The 19480-nt window shown below is 55.3% G+C and overlaps 1 protein-coding gene across 2 annotated transcripts; it reads left to right on the top strand.

Moving 5' to 3' along the window:
- Nucleotides 1-10812: 10812 nt before the first annotated feature.
- On the top strand, nt 10813-16864 carry NR4A2 (nuclear receptor subfamily 4 group A member 2). 2 transcript variants are annotated; one of them, XM_056350508.1, is made up of 8 exons: nt 10813-10943; nt 11628-11750; nt 11926-12791; nt 13564-13693; nt 13781-13869; nt 14371-14573; nt 15015-15193; nt 15296-16864. In XM_056350508.1, the coding sequence occupies exons 3-8, from the start codon at nt 11928-11930 to the stop codon at nt 15550-15552; spliced, it is 1722 nt and encodes a 573-aa protein (XP_056206483.1). In that variant the 5' UTR covers nt 10813-10943; nt 11628-11750; nt 11926-11927; the 3' UTR covers nt 15553-16864. The 2 variants fall into 2 exon arrangements, with proteins under 2 accessions (XP_056206483.1, XP_056206482.1); XM_056350507.1 differs by having other exon boundaries at nt 13781-13944.
- Nucleotides 16865-19480: the final 2616 nt, after the last annotated feature.

Genomic DNA, 19480 nt, shown 5'->3' with positions numbered 1-19480 from the left:
ACTGGATATGGTAAGCATTATAGATATATATATATATATATATAAAAATACATATTTTATAATATATATATAACAAATACACTTTGTGTTCCACTGGATGTATGTAAGCACTACGTTTGCACGCAATTCCAACAAAAATTTGCTGGGGAGGGCAGGAGGGGTCGAAGCTCTGACGCCCTTCTCAATAAGTTGTTGAGAGATGGAAAACATGGGTCCTCCCAGGGTGATTTTTGAGGTTTTGCTTTCCATCCCGGCAGGGCAGATGCCCACACCTCTGGGCGTGCATGGGTGGGCGCTGTGCGAGCAGACCACTCGCGGGCTCTTGCTGGGGTTACAGCTGGCAAATGCCTCCAGGGACAAGCAGCGTGCACCACACAGAGCCCGTTCCTTGTTCACCCCCATGCACGAGAACCCTGCCGTAAGCACTCATGTTAACAACGTGATGTCCATGTGCAATGCGCTGCAGACGCCAGCGCTGCAGATGATGCTGCGCAGCCTGCTTTGCCAAAGGAGCTGGTTACTCTGCAACATGTGCCCAGCTCTAACCAGCGTTTACTCCCCACAAAAATGCTCCTCTGTTTTCTCCTGATTCTTGCAAGATGCCTGCAGCTGCTCTGTGAGCAGCGAGCGGCTGTGGTGCTGGGTCCTTCACCAGTGCACGCTGTCAGAGGTGGCAGGAGGCTGCAAAGCACCCAAAGCCCAGAGGAGCGGGTGGGTGCCCCCTTCTCAGCCATCCTGGCCCAGCGCTGGTCCCCATCAACCTGGGGCTCCAAAAAGCGGTGCAGGAAGAAGACCCCTGGCTGCAGAGCTGCACCAGCACCTCGGGGCCCTGGCCAGAGCCCAAGCGCAGCATTGTGCCTGAGAAACCACACTGGGACTGGGAGACCATGAAGAAAAGCCACCAGTGGCAATGCTGCTGTGGGTGGGACAGCCAAGAGGCCACAGCAGCAAGTCAAAATGCTACCGGGGAGCCCCTGTAACGGCCAAGGCTGCAGCTGCGATCCACCACCACCAGCATTCCCAGAGCTCCAGAGAAAGCCCTGAAAAGGAGCGGGAGCTACCCAGGAGTAAAGCACATTTCTTAGTGAAAGTAAAAATAAGGTTTGGCTGATATTCTATGACGGTGTCTTAAACCTGATAATTAAAATACTGTCTTAAGAATTTTTGGTAAATCATTTTCAGCTTAGACTTTCCTTTTTGAAGCACTGGAAATAATTAACTTTTTTAAAAAGATGACTCCTTCATACTTGGTATTAAAGCCAGGCATTTCAAAAAGCAAAATGATAGTTTAATAACTATTCTCATAATTACAAACTCCATTCTTTCTACACGAGTCCTGTTTTCAATTAACATCTTTCATTAATGGGTTCATTCTCCCTGCTATTTACCTCTAATGACAGCAACTGTCACATACATGAAGAGTTTTGCAAAATCGTAACTATCGTGAGGGTTTTTTTCCTTAATTTTACCGTTTTCTGAAGGCTGCAGTATGGTATGAGCCATTTACCCAGGAGATAACCAGAATTCTCGTGAGATTCCATTTCTCAGCCTGTATTCTGGACTTTGCTAACTGCTCGACACCTGTCATGGAGCCAGCTACAGGGGAAGGTCACTGTCACAGGAGCAGCTGGACAAACACACGATGCTGATAACTCTGCTCCTGGTGACTGTCCTGCAGCCTGGGCCCCCTGTCCCATTAGCATCAGTACCTTCAGCAGTCAAAAAAAAGCTTTAGCAGCCCTCTTGCCGAAAAGGGCCTGTATTTTATAACTCAGGCTTAGTTCAGTGCAATGAATGCAAAATACAGCTTGCTCACCTCTAGAAATTGAATGTGCATGTGGCAAAAGATGCCTTCCCCGGGACCGCCTGAGGAAACAGGGAGATGAAAACTGGCCATCCCTGGGGAGAGCCCCTCGCCCAGGGGACACGTCTCAGCTGTGAGGGACCCAGCTCCGATGGGCACCTTGCGACACGGGGTGCCCTGGGCAGAGCTGCTGGCCAGCCCGGAGACAGCTGGGTGACTGGGGGGGCAATTGTGCCGCAATCACAGCCCAGATTACGCCGGGATGGAGGAGGAGGCTGGCACCCGACAGGGTTGGCATGCTCCACTGCAGCTCTGCGAGATCTGCGTGCACGAATCGCCTACTCAGTAGTCATGAGCATAACAGTTTTCAAAGATATTGTGTAAAATACTCAAAATATCTCTATTTTGGGAGGCCTCGAGGCTTACAGCCTCAATGGAAAATTATTTTCTGAAGACTGGAGTGGAGGGGAAGGATTGGGCCCCAAAGCAGCACACGTCCATCCTCCAGCACTGTGGCAGCACGGGCAAGGCCCCCCGCACCGTGGCAGTGCCAGTGAGGCCGTCGGCACCGCTGCCCACCTCCCCTGCACACGCAGACTGTGCACCCACTGCTTTAAAGCCATGAGGGCTTTACACAGACTCAGCAAGCGAGGGGTCACAGCGTCCTCTGGGGCGATGAATGCACCGCGCCAAACACTTCCTGCCTTTGGCAGCGGGTCCATCCCGCAGCAAATTGTTTGAGAGGACTTCAGCTAATTGTTTCTAGTTGTGGATTATAGGAATAGACTCATGGTAACTCGCTTGAATGAGACATTCCTCTGGCATTATGTTTCACATCTGTGGGGCTTTATGCAAGCGACCGCAACGCAGGATGGAAGATAACAATGCCGTGATGTCCCAAGAAACTCCCTCTCTCGCACAGGCAGTTTTGGCACCCGTGGGCAGGGCTCCCAAGCCCAAGACCTGCGCAGCCTCATGCTGTTGTTATGAGGCTCCATTAATGAAAAACATATTGGAGGAAAAATACTTTTGTGTGTGTGTCAAGCGCCTTTCCTGGCTCTAACTCCAAGCAGCACCGGCCCTGGGCAGACCCAGAGGTGCACACAGAGCTCATCATCGACCCCCCCACGCACAAGGACCTCTGGACGGTGTTGTCCATCTGGAGATGGGGCCAGCAACACCTCCCAGCATGGCTGGCTGCGGGTGAGGGCTGCGCTGCAAGCCTGTCCCTTTTGCCAACTCCTGTGGATTTTTGTTTTCCCGCAGTTAAATACAGCAGCGTCTTCCAGGGAATGTATTTCTGAGGACTGCATGAGGGGGAAGGATCACAGATATGTCAAGAAAATCCCTCCACACACAAGCAAGGATTTAACTTAAAACAACAAAAAGGATTTCTCTTGAAGAAAGTAGCTAATTAAACCAGATTCCTGTGTGTTTTATCAGTTAATTTCTCAAATATGGGGAAAACAATGTGTAATTTGTGTAAGTATGGTATTTTAGAGTGCTTGTGGCATAAATACTTCACTCAAGTGTCAATTTTTGGGGGTTTCCAGAGCTGGCAGAACAACATGGCTCCAATCACTGAGACAATTCCCAAACAAGCCAGGCTATGGCTAGCGGGGACCCTGGCCACCCCCACTGCCACCACAGCCAGGCACCAGCCTCCGGGACACTCCGCATCACCTTCACCATCCTGATTTCTCATGTGGCGCTAATGGGGGCTTCTTGACGAAGGAGACACACGTGGGCAGAGGGAAAAGGTCCCCTTCGGGTGCGCAGCGCTTCGCTGCCAGCCAGCCGTGGCAACTGGAGGCAGATGTCTGCTGCTCCTGCAGCATCCACCAGCCAGAGCTTCTGGCGACAGCCTTGGCAGCAACACGCGAAACAAGGCAGCAAGCAGCGAGAGGACTCGAAAATCATGGCTCGGGGCTCTTGTGCTTTTAAATACGGATGGCTTGCTTGGACTCCAGGCGATCTGATAGTGCTCCCTGTGAAGAGCCGGCCCGTCTTGCCGTGATGACTGGTTTGTGCATGGTCTGGGTGTTGGTGGCCAAACATGCCTGTCCAGGTAGGTACCTGCAGCCTGTGGCGAGCTGCTTCCTTGGGAGCATCTGATCCACGTGCAGCTCCATGGTCTGCATACATAAATTTGGGGTTAAAAAGATGTAGATACATTCATATATCCTACTGGAAGTAAAATGACTGGAAGAGCTGGGATGGTTCATCTCTGCTTGTCTGCTGTCCCATCCCTGACCTGCTGATGAGGCGGCAGTGGGCGGCTGCTGCCCCTTCCCCGTTGCCTCCCCAGTGCCAGACAAGAGGCTGGTGCCATTCCTGGGGCGATCTCGGGGTTGTTTTGCTGTTATTCCAACCAGGCTGGCAGCCCTGTCAGATAACAGAAATTCAGAAATGAGAAGCAAATCAGAAGCTATAATAGTCTTTGCAGCGTAGTTACTACTTTTGGCATTTTCAAACCATTTAGGAAAACACTGCCAAGTTAAAAATCCAATCTGCATATGCGTTATAGTATGTATGCGTGTGTGGGGGGGTGTTTAAGTATAGGGGTGTGTGTTTTATGTAAGAAAACTTTACAAGGTACTTAAAATAGTCTGTTTTCTGGAATCGCTTCCATCCAGAGGATACTCAACCATGACGATGTCTCCTTGTCACCGAGGCGAGGAGCTGGGCCCCGGGCAGGGCAGGACCCGTTTGGGCCTCAGGTGTGAGCAGACACGCTGATGTGGGTGCATTGAGGTGTGTGGGGCTGGAGAGAGTCCAGCAACGTTTCCAGGGCCATCCAGCCCCAACGAACCCAAATGGAATTGAAGTGGGATGTCAGGGAGGAGGTAGGGGAAAAAAAAAAATAAAAAAAAGGAACCACTACCACCCCCAAACAACAAGCAAAACAAAACAAAATAAGCCCAAGACAAACTGAATTGGAGTTGGAAGTCAAGGGGTGTGTGTAGAAAAAAACAAACTAAATTAAAAAACAAAGGATATTCCCCCTCCCCCTCGAAAATCCCCCCAAAGCTGAAGAAGACCAACTGAATTGCAGTGGGATGTCAAAGGGAGTGGGGGGTGGGAAAGACACAAACTAAAAAACAAAGAACACCCTCCTCCCAGGAAAACAAAAGCCCAAGAAGACAAATTGGATTGCAGTGGAATGTTGGGGTGGGGGGTGAAAAAAACAAAAATAAACTAAAAAACAAAGCAGACACCCCCCCCCAAAAAAAAAAATCCCCCAAGAAGCTGAACAAGACAAACTTGATTACAGTGGGATGTTGGGGTGAGGGTGGAAAAAACCAAAATAAACTGCAAAAAACCCAAAGAACACACGTCCCGTCCCTCCAAAAAAAAGAGAAGCCCAAGAAGGCAAAATGACTAAAAAAACAAAGGAAAAAAAATCCTCCCCCCTCGTAAAAATCCCCAGAAAAGCTGAAGAAGACGAAGTGAATTGCAGCGGGACGTCGAGGGGGTGGGGTGCGGAGAAAAACCAAAATAAACTAAAGACAAAGAAAAAAAAACCACAGAAAACAAAAAATCAAAGAATAAAAACCTCAAAAAACCAAAAAACAACCCACATCCCCACCCCAACGAACTCCCCCTGGGACAGACTGAACTGCAGCGGGATGTCAGGGCGGGGGGGTGGGGGTGGGGGGTGGAAAAAAAAGAAAAAGAAAAAACAAGGGAAAAAAGCCCCCGCAGCCAGCGGAGCGCTGCCCGCAGGGAGCGGCCCCCCCCGCGCCAGGCCCCCCGGATCGCCCCCCCCCCCCCCCGGATCGGGCCCCCCGGCCCGGCCCCCGGGTCCGCCCGCTCCGCTCCGCGCTGCCGTCACGGGGCCGCGGCGCTGACGGGCGCTGACGCGCGGCGGCGGCGGCGGCGGCGGCGGCGGTGGGGCGGCCCCGGGGCCCCGGCTGCGGGCGGGCTGCCTGCCGCTCCGCCCCGCTCCGCTCCGCACCGCTCCGCACCGCACCGCTCCGCACCGCGCCGCTCCGCACCACGCCACTCCGCTCAGCAGCGCTCCGCACCGCGCCGCTCCGCACCGGCGGCGGAGGCAGGCAGCGGCGGGCGCAGCGGCAGCGGGAGCGGGAGCGGGCCGGGGCAGCGGCGGGGGGGTGCGGCCCCGCAGCCCAGGGGGTAGCGGGAGTTGCAGCGGTGCGCGGTTCCGGCAGCGGTTCCCGCGCAGCTGGATCGCTGGGGAGGGCAGATGTTGCTAATGGCAGCTTGAGCACGGATGGGCAGAGCGCAGATGGAATGCAACACGTGCCATATGGTCCGTTTAGCCTTTCACCTCGAAGGACATCAATCACATAGATCCTGGGAAAACCGCCATGGCTCGGCGCGGCGGGATGAACGGCTCGGTGCAGCTCCGGTGCCTTGACCTGTGTAAGGACGAGACGGTGCGCGGATCGCCCTGCTGCTGTGCCAAGGAAGTGGCCAAACCCAGCCAGGCTTCAAACACCACAAACACCCCTCTGCACTGAGGGCCCTGACAGCCGTCAAAGCAGGAAGCGCTGGCGTGCCACCCGTGACGCGCTTGCTGGTGACAATAAAGGGAAAGTACGGCTGTATGGTCGTCCGTAGAATAATCACATGTGAACAAGAATATAAGCGGAAATAAACATTACTGTGGTAAATAACCCGATATCATCTGATACTGCCAGTGTAATGGAGTTGCAGGAGTGGACTAAGAGCAGGAAAGAAGGGAGAGTGATGCTCCTTCGGAAGTTTTAGGAAAACATAAGGGGGGTAAGGGAGTGCTCGTGAGCCGCTCTGGTCACATCCCAGTCTGGCAGCGATCCCCCCGCCCACGCTCTGACGGCTTTTGCTTCACACCAGGGCTCCACTCCACATCAGCATCCAACATCCCAGCTTCTGTCGCAGCTGCTCGCTTGCTGAGGGGAAACCTGGCAGTTCTTGGGGAGCACGTGTACCCCCACATGCTGCTCCGTGTACCCCCATGCGCTGCTCCGGGGCTGGAGCTGTCAGCTGCACCGGGAGGGGATGGCAGTGCTGGCGCTGCAGCCACTGCGTGAAGACACTGATCTTCAGCCGATCTCTGGTGGTGTTGGGGCCAGGCACAGCCACAGCGGTCATGTGCAGCCTGCCTCTTGCTCCGTTTGGGTGTGCAGCTGGGGACATAGCACCTGGTGTGCTCAAGTGAAATTGGACAAAAAAGGTGCTTTACTCATCTGTCCCTCTGGAAGGTGCTCACTGAAGTGATGCTACTCATTTTGGATCTCTCAGGGAAGATGCCAGTATGTGTTGCTGTAAACATCCGTCAGCAGCATGTGGGTTCACAAAGCATGGAACGGATCACAGGAGCTCTGGGGGGCCAGCACCCCCCTGTCCCCAGGCTGGGGAACATGGCCTTGGCCTGTAGTAGAGCGTCCTGAGATGTGGCAGCTTGTACATAATTGTATCTTCTGGTGTCCAGCACCTTTTTATAAGTCTTTTGCTCTGCTGAAGAGGAAACAAAGCTTCCCTCTCCCAAAACATCGCCCTGAAATGCTTGCCCAAGTTAGACAGGGCGCACGTGCATGGCTTGTGGCGCGGGTACTGGAGGCGTGTTCACACGGGGAAGGGTCGGCAGCAGCGGATGCATTGCCGGTGTGGCAGCCTCTGCGTCCATCCGGCAGGGACGTGGCCCTGTTGTACAGGGGCACCCACCGAGGCTGGCTGGCCTGGAGAATAGAAGGAGCAAACCCGGGATGCTGCTGCAGGACACCCGTCTGACCGAGAAGCCAAAGCTGGGTTTGCCCATGTGCAAACAAACGGTTGCTTTTTGCACAGTGAGTTCCTGCCGTGCTGTGCTGCCCAAGAGTGCCAGACACAGAACACAGTTCAGACTTTATGCACTAACAGAATGGCGCAAGTAGGTGTTTCACGGAGCTCATGATGCGTTGCAGTCGCTGTGGGTGCTAACTGCAGCGCTAGCTGCATCCAACCGCGCTGGCCGCATCTCCTGCACTGGCTATCGCATACCTGGGCGCAGCAGCAGTGCCTGGCCAGTGCGGCTGCTGCCCTCGTGTCTGAGACACCAAGTGTTTCATCGTGGTCGTTGTGATCCAGTGACGGTCTTTCTCCTAACGGGCATACAACTGCACATCAGTTCCTGCGCTTCTTAATCTTAAACAAGCACTGACTTTCCTTGGGACCCTGCTGTGTGGGCAGATGGGAGTGACATGGATTTTTGCACTTTTCTTTGAAGTGACAGTCCCCAAAGCAAGCCTGTGTGCAGGTGGTTTCCAAAATACGGCCTACGGGCTCAGTTGTGGTGTGTCCTCCTGTGGCAGCTGTTCTAATGAGCTGCAGACTGCAAAACCTCATTAGACGTGGGCAGAGCCTTCCAGGAAGATGGATTTTTGCTTTTTGGAGCATGTTTGGGGATGGTCCTCCTATACGGGCCGTCCAAGGTCAAAACCACTTGTGACTCACCATTGCATCTGTTGACCGCTGACAGGAGGGCGTGGGCTCAGTGACGACACACCTCGGTGTGCGCACATGTGTGCACCTGCGCTTTTTCCTCGGGGAAGGAGGTGAAGCGGGCCCCGCGACGGGAGGGAGCAGCACCACCGAGCACGGTGGGTGTGAGCCCCACGACGGCTGGCTGTTCCTCGCCGGCGCTGCTTGTACGCAAGGCGAGCACGTCTCACCTGGGCGCGAGGGGTGTTGCAGTGACCACCAAAAGGTTTTCGCGGGGGACCTTGCTGTGCAGGTTCATGTCGCAGCAGTGCCACCCTCTTCCCTTGTCTCTGGTGTTGGGGATGGGGGTGGGGTGAGGCCCTCTTCAATTTAGCAGCTGCTTCGTTTTGAAGCATTGCTTTGCTAAGGGAGCTCAGCCTGCCGCGTGCAGAGCGCCCATCCGTGCCATTCTGGGGTTACCCTTCAGGGAGGCTAATGCAGCAACAAGGGACAAGGGGCACTTCATCGTTAGTACTTCGGGGGAAGAGCAACGGTTCTTTTTTAATTAAATGTGTTCTTTGTGCTCATGTATTTAGATACCAAAATACAGCATTTCACCACATGTATAAAATTGTGTTTGCATTTATTTAATTTACAGTTCTTTTTTAAAAGCATGTAGTCTCGAATGTTTGTTCTCATTTTTTTTTCACATCATTACTCTGATACTGCTTGATTAGCTCCCTCCCCAGTCATGATTGGTAATTAAAATAGGCATTAAAATTAGTCACTTAGCAATTTTGCTGTTCAATTGGCAATTAAATTACTTAATTGCAATTAAAGTCCTAATTTTAATTGGCAAAATGATAGATGTAGATTTAAGATAATATGTATAAATACTTTAATAAGTGTCTATATAAGGATTACTTAATTACTCAACTTCAAGTTTATGCTGTTAACTTTAGAACTTTTAAGTGAGTAATGAAATTTATATTACATCTATTCTAAGGATATGGTAATTAGATGTATTACTTATCTCTATAAGGGCCTTTGCGGTAAGTTTCTTCGGTGATGTTCAAACTAGAGCCTGGCCGAGCTCCCGGGGTCAGACCGACGTGGACAGTTCCGTGGCAGCCCTGCAGCGGGAGGCCTGGCAGCTGAAGGCATGCGCAGGGCGGCCGGCCAAGCTCCTCCGGCACCCTTGGGGTGAGCACAGCAGGGACAAAGCCAAGGCAGCGCATCCAGACTCGAAACCGTCATTTCATATAGTCCTGGCGGATCAGAGGCACCTTACAGCGTTGCATGATTTCTGTACTAATTTGTCTCATCTCCTCTCCTGTTGGATAAACCTCAGCAGTAATTCTGTAGGAGCAGGAGAATATAACCACCGAGTGGCAACGACCGTTCTGGATGTGAAGGAGCCAGACGGCAGCAAGCCGTTTGTCTCGGGTGTTTGAGTTTTTACAGCGTAAGCTGAAAGGTAAAAGCGTTTGCTGAGTGAGAGCGATGACTGAGTTACAGCGGGGGAAACGTGTTGGGAAGGAAGGATCATGGTTTCCCACAAACCATTCCTATGTAAGCGCTTTGGAGGGTTTTGCTGCAAGGCAAGGGTTCGGGCTTGCAAAAGTTGGCATTTGAGGTGGAGGTTGCACCGCGCTGGGTGCCGCTGTCTGTCGTCCTGCTGCCCCATGTGCAGCACCTTTCCCCGGCCTTCACTACGCCTCACACGCTCTGCTCTCTTGCACTTTTCAGAAAAAGCACCCGCGAGCCAACGCACCGTGCCTCGTGTGCGACAGCGTGGCTGCCCCGCAGCCATGAGACGTGATCTTTTGCCTTTTTCTTTTCCTTTTTTTCCGCGGGCTGGGTTGCAGCTGAGGGGCCCACGACCAGTGTCAGACCCACCTTCCGGAGCCTGTCCGGGAGGAGGCCGCGCGTTCCCTCCAACCTCGGAGCAGCGACCCCTCGGAAGCCCCGCGCGCCATCGCAGCTCGGCAAAATTAAAATTTCTGATAATTTTTATTAAGTGCAGCGCCCTTCATTACATTGAACCGCTTCTGCTTTGCATCCTCCCCCTGCAACTACCTCCTCCGGCCCGCGCCGGCCCGAAGTTGCGCGATCACCGGTGCAAAGCGGCTGGGTCCCCCCAGAAACAACCGCGGGGGGAGCGACCCAGCGCCCCGGGAGCTCCCGTCGGGGCGCGCGCTATTTTTGGCGCGCCGGGCGGTTGCGTCAATGGTGACGCCGGCGGGTGGCGGGGTGGGCGGGAGGCGCGCGGCGCCACGCCCCACTCTCACTTTTTCCCTTTCGCCGGGCGGGTGACGCCACCGCCCTCTATGCAAATGAAGCCCCGCCCCGCCGCGCTTTAAGGTGCCGTCGGGGAGGGGAAAAGGGGGGGCGGTGCCCACCTGAGGGCGTGTCCCTCGGTGTGATGTCACCGTCGGAAATTTACCAAAGGGAGCGCGCGGCCAAAGGGGCGGGGGAAGGCCGGCCCCTCCGGCGTCCTGATTGGTCGGAGGGGGTGGTGACGCGCGGTGACGCGCGGGGGCTCGAGGTGCACGTTGGCTGTGGCACAGGGAGCCCACATAAACAAAGGCACATTGCGGGGAAGGGACAGTCCGGCCGCTGCGCTGCCGCCGCGCTCCCCGCCGCAGCCCCGACGTGTTCCCGCCGCGCCGCGCCCTGCCCGCCGCCCGCCGCCGCCCGGCACTTGGATGCATGCACAGGTCTCCGCTCCCCGGTGAGTGCCCCCTCCCCACGCGGGGCTCCCACGCGCGGGGGGGTGCGTGGATGGAGGCGTGTGTGTGTGTGTCACCCGCCGAGCACGCGTGGGGAGCGGGGTGCGGCGCCGCGCGGCTCCGCGGCTCCGGTTCGGGGAAGGCTCCGTGGGTAGGGGGGGCTTGTCACGCTGCCCGGGGTGGGTGGCCCGTGGATGTGGTGTCACCCGTGGTGCTGTCAGGCGGAATCGGCGGGCTGCACGGCTGCGGCTGCTTGCCCGGGAGGGCTGTCACCGGGCGGCGGCTCACGGTCCCGCGGGGCGCCGAGACCCCCGGGAGGCGGGAAGCCCCGCGCCTCGCCCGGCTCCCCCGCGGACGCGTCTCTCGCCTTAGAGGAGACGGAGGAACGCACGGGCTAAACAGCAGAGCGGGGGGCGAGCCCGCCGGCTGTCCGAGATGCGAACGATCGCAGCCCGCCCGCTGAAAGTTTTCCTCCCGCTTAAAAAAACCCGCAACAATAATAAATAAAGCGAACAAGCCCGGCCGGCCCGGCGGGGGCTGCGGGGGTGCCCAGCTCCCCCGGGAGCGGGGCCGCAGGGGGGGCCCGGGCCGCGCGTCGGGCAGGGTCTGCCGGGGGTGCCCCTCGCCCCCCGCTGCCGCCGGCCCCGAGACAGCTTGAAGAGCCGCTGCGTGTGTGTGTGTTGCAGCCAGCGCGCTGGGCAGGCTGGAGCCCTCCTCCGTGCTCTGAAACCGCGGAAACTTCGCTCTCCGCTGACCTCCGACGCTGTCCGCCTTCAGCTCCTCCGAAAACGCCTCTAACCCGGCTGAAGGTTTGTGCGCTCCGCTCCGCAGCCCCCCGCGGCCCCGGGGCGGGGAGGGACCCCCCGCCTGCCTCCCTCCTGCCGGCGCCGGCCGGGGCAGCGCGGTGCCCGGCGGAGCGGGGCGGGGCGGGGGGGGCAGCGCGGTTGTGCGGGCCGAGTCTATATGACCGTGTTTCGTTTCCAGCCATGCCCTGTGTTCAGGCTCAGTATGGGTCCTCGCCTCAAGGAGCCAGCCCGGCCTCCCAGAGCTACAGTTACCACTCTTCGGGAGAATACAGCTCCGATTTCTTAACTCCAGAGTTTGTCAAGTTTAGCATGGACCTCACCAACACTGAAATCACTGCCACCACTTCTCTCCCCAGCTTCAGTACCTTTATGGACAACTACAACACAAGCTACGACGTGAAGCCACCTTGCTTGTACCAAATGCCCCTGTCCGGACAGCAGTCCTCCATTAAGGTGGAAGACATTCAGATGCACGGCTACCAGCAGCACAGCCACCTCCCCCCCCAGTCCGAGGAGATGATGTCCCACTCAGGCTCCGTGTACTACAAGCCCTCATCACCCCCGACCCCCTCCACGCCCGGCTTCCAGGTGCAGCACGGCCCCATGTGGGATGACCCCAGCTCCCTGCACAACTTCCACCCCAACTATGTGGCCACCACACACATGATCGAGCAGCGCAAAACGCCCGTCTCCCGCCTCTCCCTCTTCTCCTTCAAGCAGTCGCCCCCTGGCACCCCCGTCTCCAGCTGCCAGATGCGCTTCGATGGGCCCCTCCACGTCCCCATGAACCCCGAGCCGGCCGGGGCCCACCACGCTGTGGACGGGCAGGCCTTTGCCGTCCCCAACCCCATCCGCAAGCAGCCCTCCATGGCCTTCCCCGGCCTGCAGCTGGGCCACGCTCCCCAGCTGCTGGACAGCCAGGTGCCCTCGCCGCCCTCGCGGGGGTCCCCCTCCAACGAGGGGCTCTGCGCCGTCTGTGGGGACAACGCTGCCTGCCAGCACTACGGCGTCCGCACCTGCGAGGGCTGCAAGGGCTTCTTCAAGGTGAGCGGGCGGCGGGCAGGGCGACGGGCAGCGGGGGGGGGGGGGACCCGCCGGGGCAAAGAGCCGCTTTCCCCTTCAGATGGAAATTGGTTAGGACAGAGAACTGTGTCTGAGCTAACCATGTGGAACAGAATTCCCTGTGGTAAAATTAAGTGATCTCTTTATTTCACCATCCTGATTGAATAATCTTATCATTTTAAATAGAGAAGGTCTCCAAGGAATGTAAATAATATGAATGCCCACGGATTTGTATTTACTGAGCATCCCTTTCCCTCCTCTTGGCATATAAAACACAGCTAGGAGCTGTGAGGTTAGCTCAAATGTTAACGCTATCAATTTTCTCCTGTTAAATGCCCTGGGAAAAAAAAAAAAGAAAAAAGGAAAAGAAAAAAGGGAAAAGAAAAAAAAAGACGGGAAAATAAAAACAGTAAGGGGAAAATAAGGGGAAAAAGAAAAAAGGGGAACAAAAAAATGGGAAAATGGAAAAAAGGGGAAAAAGCAATTGTGAAGGGGGAAAGAAAAAAGAAGGGGATAATGATAAAAGGAAGGGGAAAGAGAAAAAGGGGAGACAAGAAAGGGAGAAAGGGGGATGAGAAAGGGGAAGAGGGGGAAAAGAAAGGGAGAAAGGGGGAAATGGAACATGGAAAGAAAAAGGAAGGCGGGGGGAAGGGGGGAAAGGAAATAAAGAGGCGGCCGGGGAGAGGGCGGTGGGGAGCGGGGCCCGCAGCAGCGGCCGCTGACGCCGCTCGCCCCGTCCCGTCCCGTCCGGCAGCGCACGGTGCAGAAGAACGCCAAGTACGTCTGCCTGGCCAACAAGAACTGCCCGGTGGACAAGCGCCGCCGCAACCGCTGCCAGTACTGCCGCTTCCAGAAGTGCCTGGCCGTCGGCATGGTCAAGGAGGGTGAGTCCGCGGGGCCGCCGCCCCCCGTCGGGCCGTGCCGGGCCGTGCCGTGCCGGCCGGGGCGGCTGAGCACCGTCTCTCTTGCAGTGGTGCGCACAGACAGCCTAAAAGGCCGGAGGGGTCGTTTGCCATCCAAACCGAAGAGCCCCCAGGAGCCCTCTCCCCCCTCTCCCCCGGTGAGTCTGATCAGTGCGCTGGTGAGAGCCCATGTCGACTCCAACCCGGCTATGACCAGCCTGGACTATTCCCGGGTAAGCGGGACCGAGCTCGCGGGGGGACCTAGCTGCGCCCACCCGCCCGGGGAGGGGGGGCAGCCGGCCCCGCTCCGGCGGCTCCGGCGGCCGGCGGGGAGAGGCGAGCCGGGGGCCCCGCCGCCCGGCCCGGCCCGGTGCTGCCCGGCGCTGCCCGGCCGCCCCCCCGGGGGTCCTGCTCCGCCGCCGCGCCGCCCGCCCCGGGATCGGGCCCGCGGAAACCGCCCTCTGCGCACGGAGAGCGGCGACCTCGTAGCGCCGTTCCTAATTGAATTAATTGCCCCGGAACATCTCATTTCCTCACTGGTCAGGGAGAGGTTTAATTGTTATAAAAACTCGGCTCCCCGACTAGAAGCGGGGTTAGCAATTTCACGGGTTATATACTTTAGAGAACCTCATTAAGTGCTTTATAAAATGAATTTCCAGTTCCAGGCTAACCCCGACTACCAGATGAGTGGAGATGACACCCAGCACATCCAGCAGTTCTATGATCTCTTGACCGGCTCCATGGAGATCATCCGAGGATGGGCAGAGAAAATTCCCGGCTTCACTGATCTCCCTAAAACAGACCAGGACCTGCTCTTCGAATCCGCCTTCCTGGAGCTGTTCGTGCTGCGCCTGGCATACAGGTACGTGGCCGGCCGAGGGGGGAACTTCTGGGCAGTTATGAAATCAGATCCTTTCAAGGTCCACTGATCTGCGTTTTATTAACTCCTCGGTAATTAGGTGCCTCTTAAATCCTTCATTTATTGCTCTTCAAGTAATTAGTTGTTTAGCTCCCCCCACCCCCCATCTTCTCTCTCTTTTTTTTTTTAAAAAAACTTTTTCCCTTTCTCTTTTTCTTTTTTTTCTCTCTCTTTTTGCTTGTCTTTCTTCCTCTCTGTATCTTTATTTCTTCCCGTGTTTGTTTCTTCCTCTCTTTCTCCTTATCTTTTAAATCTTTTTTTTACTTTTCATCTTTTGCTCTTCTTCACCTTTGCTTTTCTTTCTTTTCCTCTGTCTATCTAATCTACCTTCATCCTTATTCATTCATTCATCTGTATGTGTTGGGGTTGTCACATTCCTTCCAGGTCAAATCCAGTGGAGGGCAAGCTTATCTTCTGCAACGGGGTGGTCCTGCACCGGTTGCAGTGCGTCCGTGGCTTTGGGGAGTGGATCGATTCCATTGTTGAATTTTCCTCCAACTTGCAAAACATGAACATCGATATCTCTGCCTTCTCTTGCATCGCTGCCCTAGCTATGGTCACAGGTCGGTGTCCCCCCTCCTTCCCGCTCGAGCCCCAGCCAGGCAGCTCCTTTCCCTTCCTCTCCCTGTCAGACATGTAACCTCCTGCGTCCTTCTGTTTTGCAGAGAGACATGGGCTTAAGGAACCCAAGAGGGTGGAAGAACTTCAAAACAAGATTGTAAATTGTCTCAAAGACCATGTGACTTTTAATAACGGGGGCCTGAATCGCCCCAACTATTTGTCCAAACTCTTGGGGAAGCTCCCTGAACTTCGCACGCTTTGCACGCAGGGGCTGCAACGCATTTTCTACCTGAAACTGGAAGATTTGGTGCCACCGCCAGCAATAATCGACAAACTTTTTCTGGACACTTTACCTTTTTAAGACTCTTCCCGAGCACTTCCACTGAACTGAAGAGAATCTTCACCTTTCTGAAGGGGAATTCATCTGGGCCCAATGCAGCACCTCTGGGTGCCAGCTCCCCATCCAAACCAGTGTTGCTAACCTCCTGCAGGCAGAACGCGAATGGGCATTTTGGCTCTGGGGCATCATGGATGCAGATCATGGACAACACAAATACCATGGTATAAACTTTTTATTATCAGCTTATAAATGAATTTATTATTAAGGACTTCTGATTAAAGAGATGAACATATCTGGCAACGCCGGGTGCGCAGCTAAGACTCATACGGTGACAAAGCGTTAAGGTGACCCACAAGTCTCACCCTCCTAAAGACTAAAGTTTTCTGCTGTAAAAGAAAGCTGTAATATATACGAAACCTAAATGTTGCGTGGGTGGCATGTCATTAAAGGTGGCAAAGGCTTGTAAATTTATCAGATGCAGTTTGGCTTTTTAAAAATTATTCTGTGCCTATTTATGAAGAAATATGGAAAACAATTAAAAAAATAACTACAAATTAAAGCTAAACGTGTTTGCAAAAAAAGAGAAAAAAAAAAGAAAGAAAAAAATAAAGAAGGGAGAATAAAGAGAAAGAAAAATAAATCTCTCCATACCAGGAAAGCATGACGATTCTAGGGTGACAATGTTATAGGCACTTGCTATTTCAGTAATGTCTATATTCTATAAATAGTATTTCAGACACTATGTAGTCTGTTAGCTTTTATAAAGACTGGTAGTTATCTAAGCTTCAAACATTTTCTCAATTGTAAAATAGGTGGGCACAAGTATTACAAAACCCGAAATCCTCCCCAAAGGGACACATAGTGTTTGTAAACACCGTCCGACATTCCTTGTTTGTAAGTGTTGTATGTACTGTTGATGTTGATTAAAAAAGAAGTTTATATCTTGATTATTTTGTTGTCTAAAGCTAAACAAATCTTGCATGCAGCAGCTTTTGACTGTTTCCAGAGTGCTTATAATATACATAACTCCCTGGAAATTACTGAGCACTTTGAATTTTTGTTTTGTTTTGTTCTGTTTTTTTATGTCTGAAATTGTCGGTTAATATATTATTTTATGTTCGAGTAATATTTTTAATATTGCCATATCCTGTAGTATTTTTCTTTGTGTATTTCCAGTATGGCACATGACACGAGTCACTGCCTTTTTGGTTGGGGTTTTGTTTTGGTTTTTTTTTTCTATGGTGTATGACAGTTAGAAACGCTGTTGGTTTTTTGGTTGGTATTTTTTTTTCCCCCTCCTGATAACTCTTTCTTTGAGAAAGACAATTTTAATGTTTACAACAATAAAACATGTAAACGAATAGAATCTCGTCTTCTTTCTGTCCAAGCGAGAAGCGCCCACCGCCAGCATCCATTGCACATAAGGACAATAGCCTCTACAAGGTAGGACTAACCCACCGAGGAGAATGGATGGGGCGCTTTGCGTTCACAAGGCGGGCGGCCCGACGCGCCGGCTCGGCGGGGGGACGAGGAGGAAACCCTGAGGCTCCCAGGTCGGTCCTTTCCCAGATTTTTCCCCGTCTCTGCAGCATCCCCAGCCCGCTCCCGCGCCGGCCTTTGCTTCGGCAAATACCTCGAATTGGGGGAACGGAGCGGGGGTGTCTCGTCGCTGCCCCGCAGCTGGGATGGGCCAGGGGGGTGGCAGCCCTGGTGGGCACGGCGGGGGTGCTGGGGGGGCCGAAGGCTGGGGCGCTCCCCGGCGGGGCGGGCGCGTCGCTCGGAACGCGGCTGTGCCGGGACCCGCCGCCCGCAGCACCGACCGCGGGAGGTCCCGGCGGTACGGGGTCCCGGCGGTGCGGGGGGCAGCCCCACAGCCTCCCCCCACCGCCCCCCTCCAGCCCCGGCGAGGGGCTTGGCGCGGACGAGGAGGGGGTGTCTCGGGCCCGCAGCCCGCGCGTCCGGCGTGGGAGGGGGGAGGAAGGCAGCGCGGTGGGACGGCTGGGACGGGGAACTTCGGCCGGGCACAAAAGAGAAATGCCGGGGCGGGGGGTACCCCTGAAATCAGCCTTCAGCCCGCTCTGCCCCGCGTCCCGCCGCGCCGACACAGGACGGCTCACGGCGGGGGGGAGGGGGGCGGCGGGGGCGATGCTGGGGCGAGGGACCGCGCAGCCCCCCGTGGCCGCCCCTCACCCGCGGCCGGGGAGCCGGGTGGCCCCGCGCCCAGCCGCCCCCTCGGCGGGGTGACGCGCCCCCGGCCCGGGCTGCCGGCCCGGCGTGGGGCAGGGGCTGCGGGCCCGCCCCGGCTGTGCGGTGCTGCGGCCGGGGGGGAACGGACCCCTCGGCTGGTCGCGGGTAGGGATTTTGTGGCTCGGGATTCCTATAAAAAAATTTAAAAAGAAAAGTTTTAAGAAGAAATAAAAAGCGGCGTACTTACTGCGGGGGTGCGGGGGCAGCGCGTTAGGCACAGCGGAGGGGCTCGCGGCCCGGAGCCGGGTGCCGCCGCGGGCGGGGGCTGAGGGCACCGCGGCTGTAACCCTGGGCAGAGCCTCCCCCCGCTCCCGGCCGCTCCCCTCCGCGCCGTTCGGGGTCACCCTCCCGAGGTGCCCACCCCTCACCCCGGGGAGCAGCAGCTGCCCCTCCGACGCAGCCGTCTTACACCTGCCTGGGCTTTCCCGCCGGCCGCCACGCGGTCCCGTCTTCCCGCAGGTTCCCAGGCCCTTCCCCCCGCTCCGCATCCCCCCGGGTGGGCTCCGGCCACGGCTGCGGCCCGGGCGGCGGGGCCTCGGCGGAGCGCTGCCTGCCCGGCCGCCCGGGCGGCTCGGTCGGGGCTCCCCGCAGGTAACGCTCGCCGGGCGCCCCGGGGCTCCGCGGCCCTCGGCGGGCGGCCGGACAGGCGGCAGGGGAAGGGCTGCTTGTGCCAGAGGCCTCGGTGCCCCCCGGGCGCTGCCGCGCTCCCCGCCTCGCAGACCCCCAGGAAGGACGGGCGGACGGAAAGCCGGACCGAGGGGCTGCACGGAGGCGTTCGGAAAAACGTTGGGAGGGGAAGCTCGACACGGAGTGCGGAGCTGAAGGGATAATTTTGAAACGGTATTTATCAATGGGAGGATTTATTAAAAGATTTTACTTCTGTAGGCTCACAGTATTTCAGATCGGTAACTGGCTTAATTATTTTAGCTCCATGCTAAATTGTGAAATTTGTTACTGCTCTTTCTGCTTGGCTTGTGGGAGAAGGCAGGCAAAAACCATTCTGTTTTGTTCCCTCAGGTTTCCTTTTTTTTTTTTGTAGTTCATTGTCAGGCCGCTGGGCTGATATAACCAAACTTTTTTGCTCATACCATTGCACTGTCTTCTACACAGTTACTCCTTCTATGCACCGATGCATAAGGACGGAATCCATTTGCTTTATTTATCTAAAAGTCACATTTCTGTTTCCAGTCGCAGTTACATTGTGGATGGTCTCATTGCTCCTCTGCGGAGCCGGACACCTTTTCCCTCCTGGTGTGGAAGGGTGAGAAGATTGCACTAAGGCACATTTTTCCAAAATACGCTAGGGTTTACAAACTCGACAAACAAACTGGGGGTGAATTCAGGTTGGGTGTTTGCTTATACAGTACATCGTATTCAACTTGTGACATTTAATTTAAGCTTCATTTATCTGAGGGCTGGGATCATGTAATGTATGCCTTGCATATGTTACACTTCGAGTTCCATAAAGCTGTGCTTGCCTGCAGTAATTCTGATATAATTCACAATCGGTGACTTAGGGACAAGAAAGTGTCGCGATGTATTCTGAAACCGCCTTTCCTGAATGTAGCACCGGGAAGATGAATTACTGCAGGCACGAGACCCGTGTAGGAGCTTTATTAGTTTTGGAATGCAATCAGCAACACTTGCTTTCTTAGTCCTTTACCTAATTATCCTCATTGCATATGTCACATACACAGAGAGC

Source organism: Falco biarmicus, chromosome 8 (assembly GCF_023638135.1).
Source record: "Falco biarmicus isolate bFalBia1 chromosome 8, bFalBia1.pri, whole genome shotgun sequence".
NCBI lineage: Eukaryota > Metazoa > Chordata > Aves > Falconiformes > Falconidae > Falco > Falco biarmicus.
The sequence above is the reverse complement of the archived record's forward strand: the minus strand, read 5'-3'. Positions and strand labels throughout refer to the sequence as shown.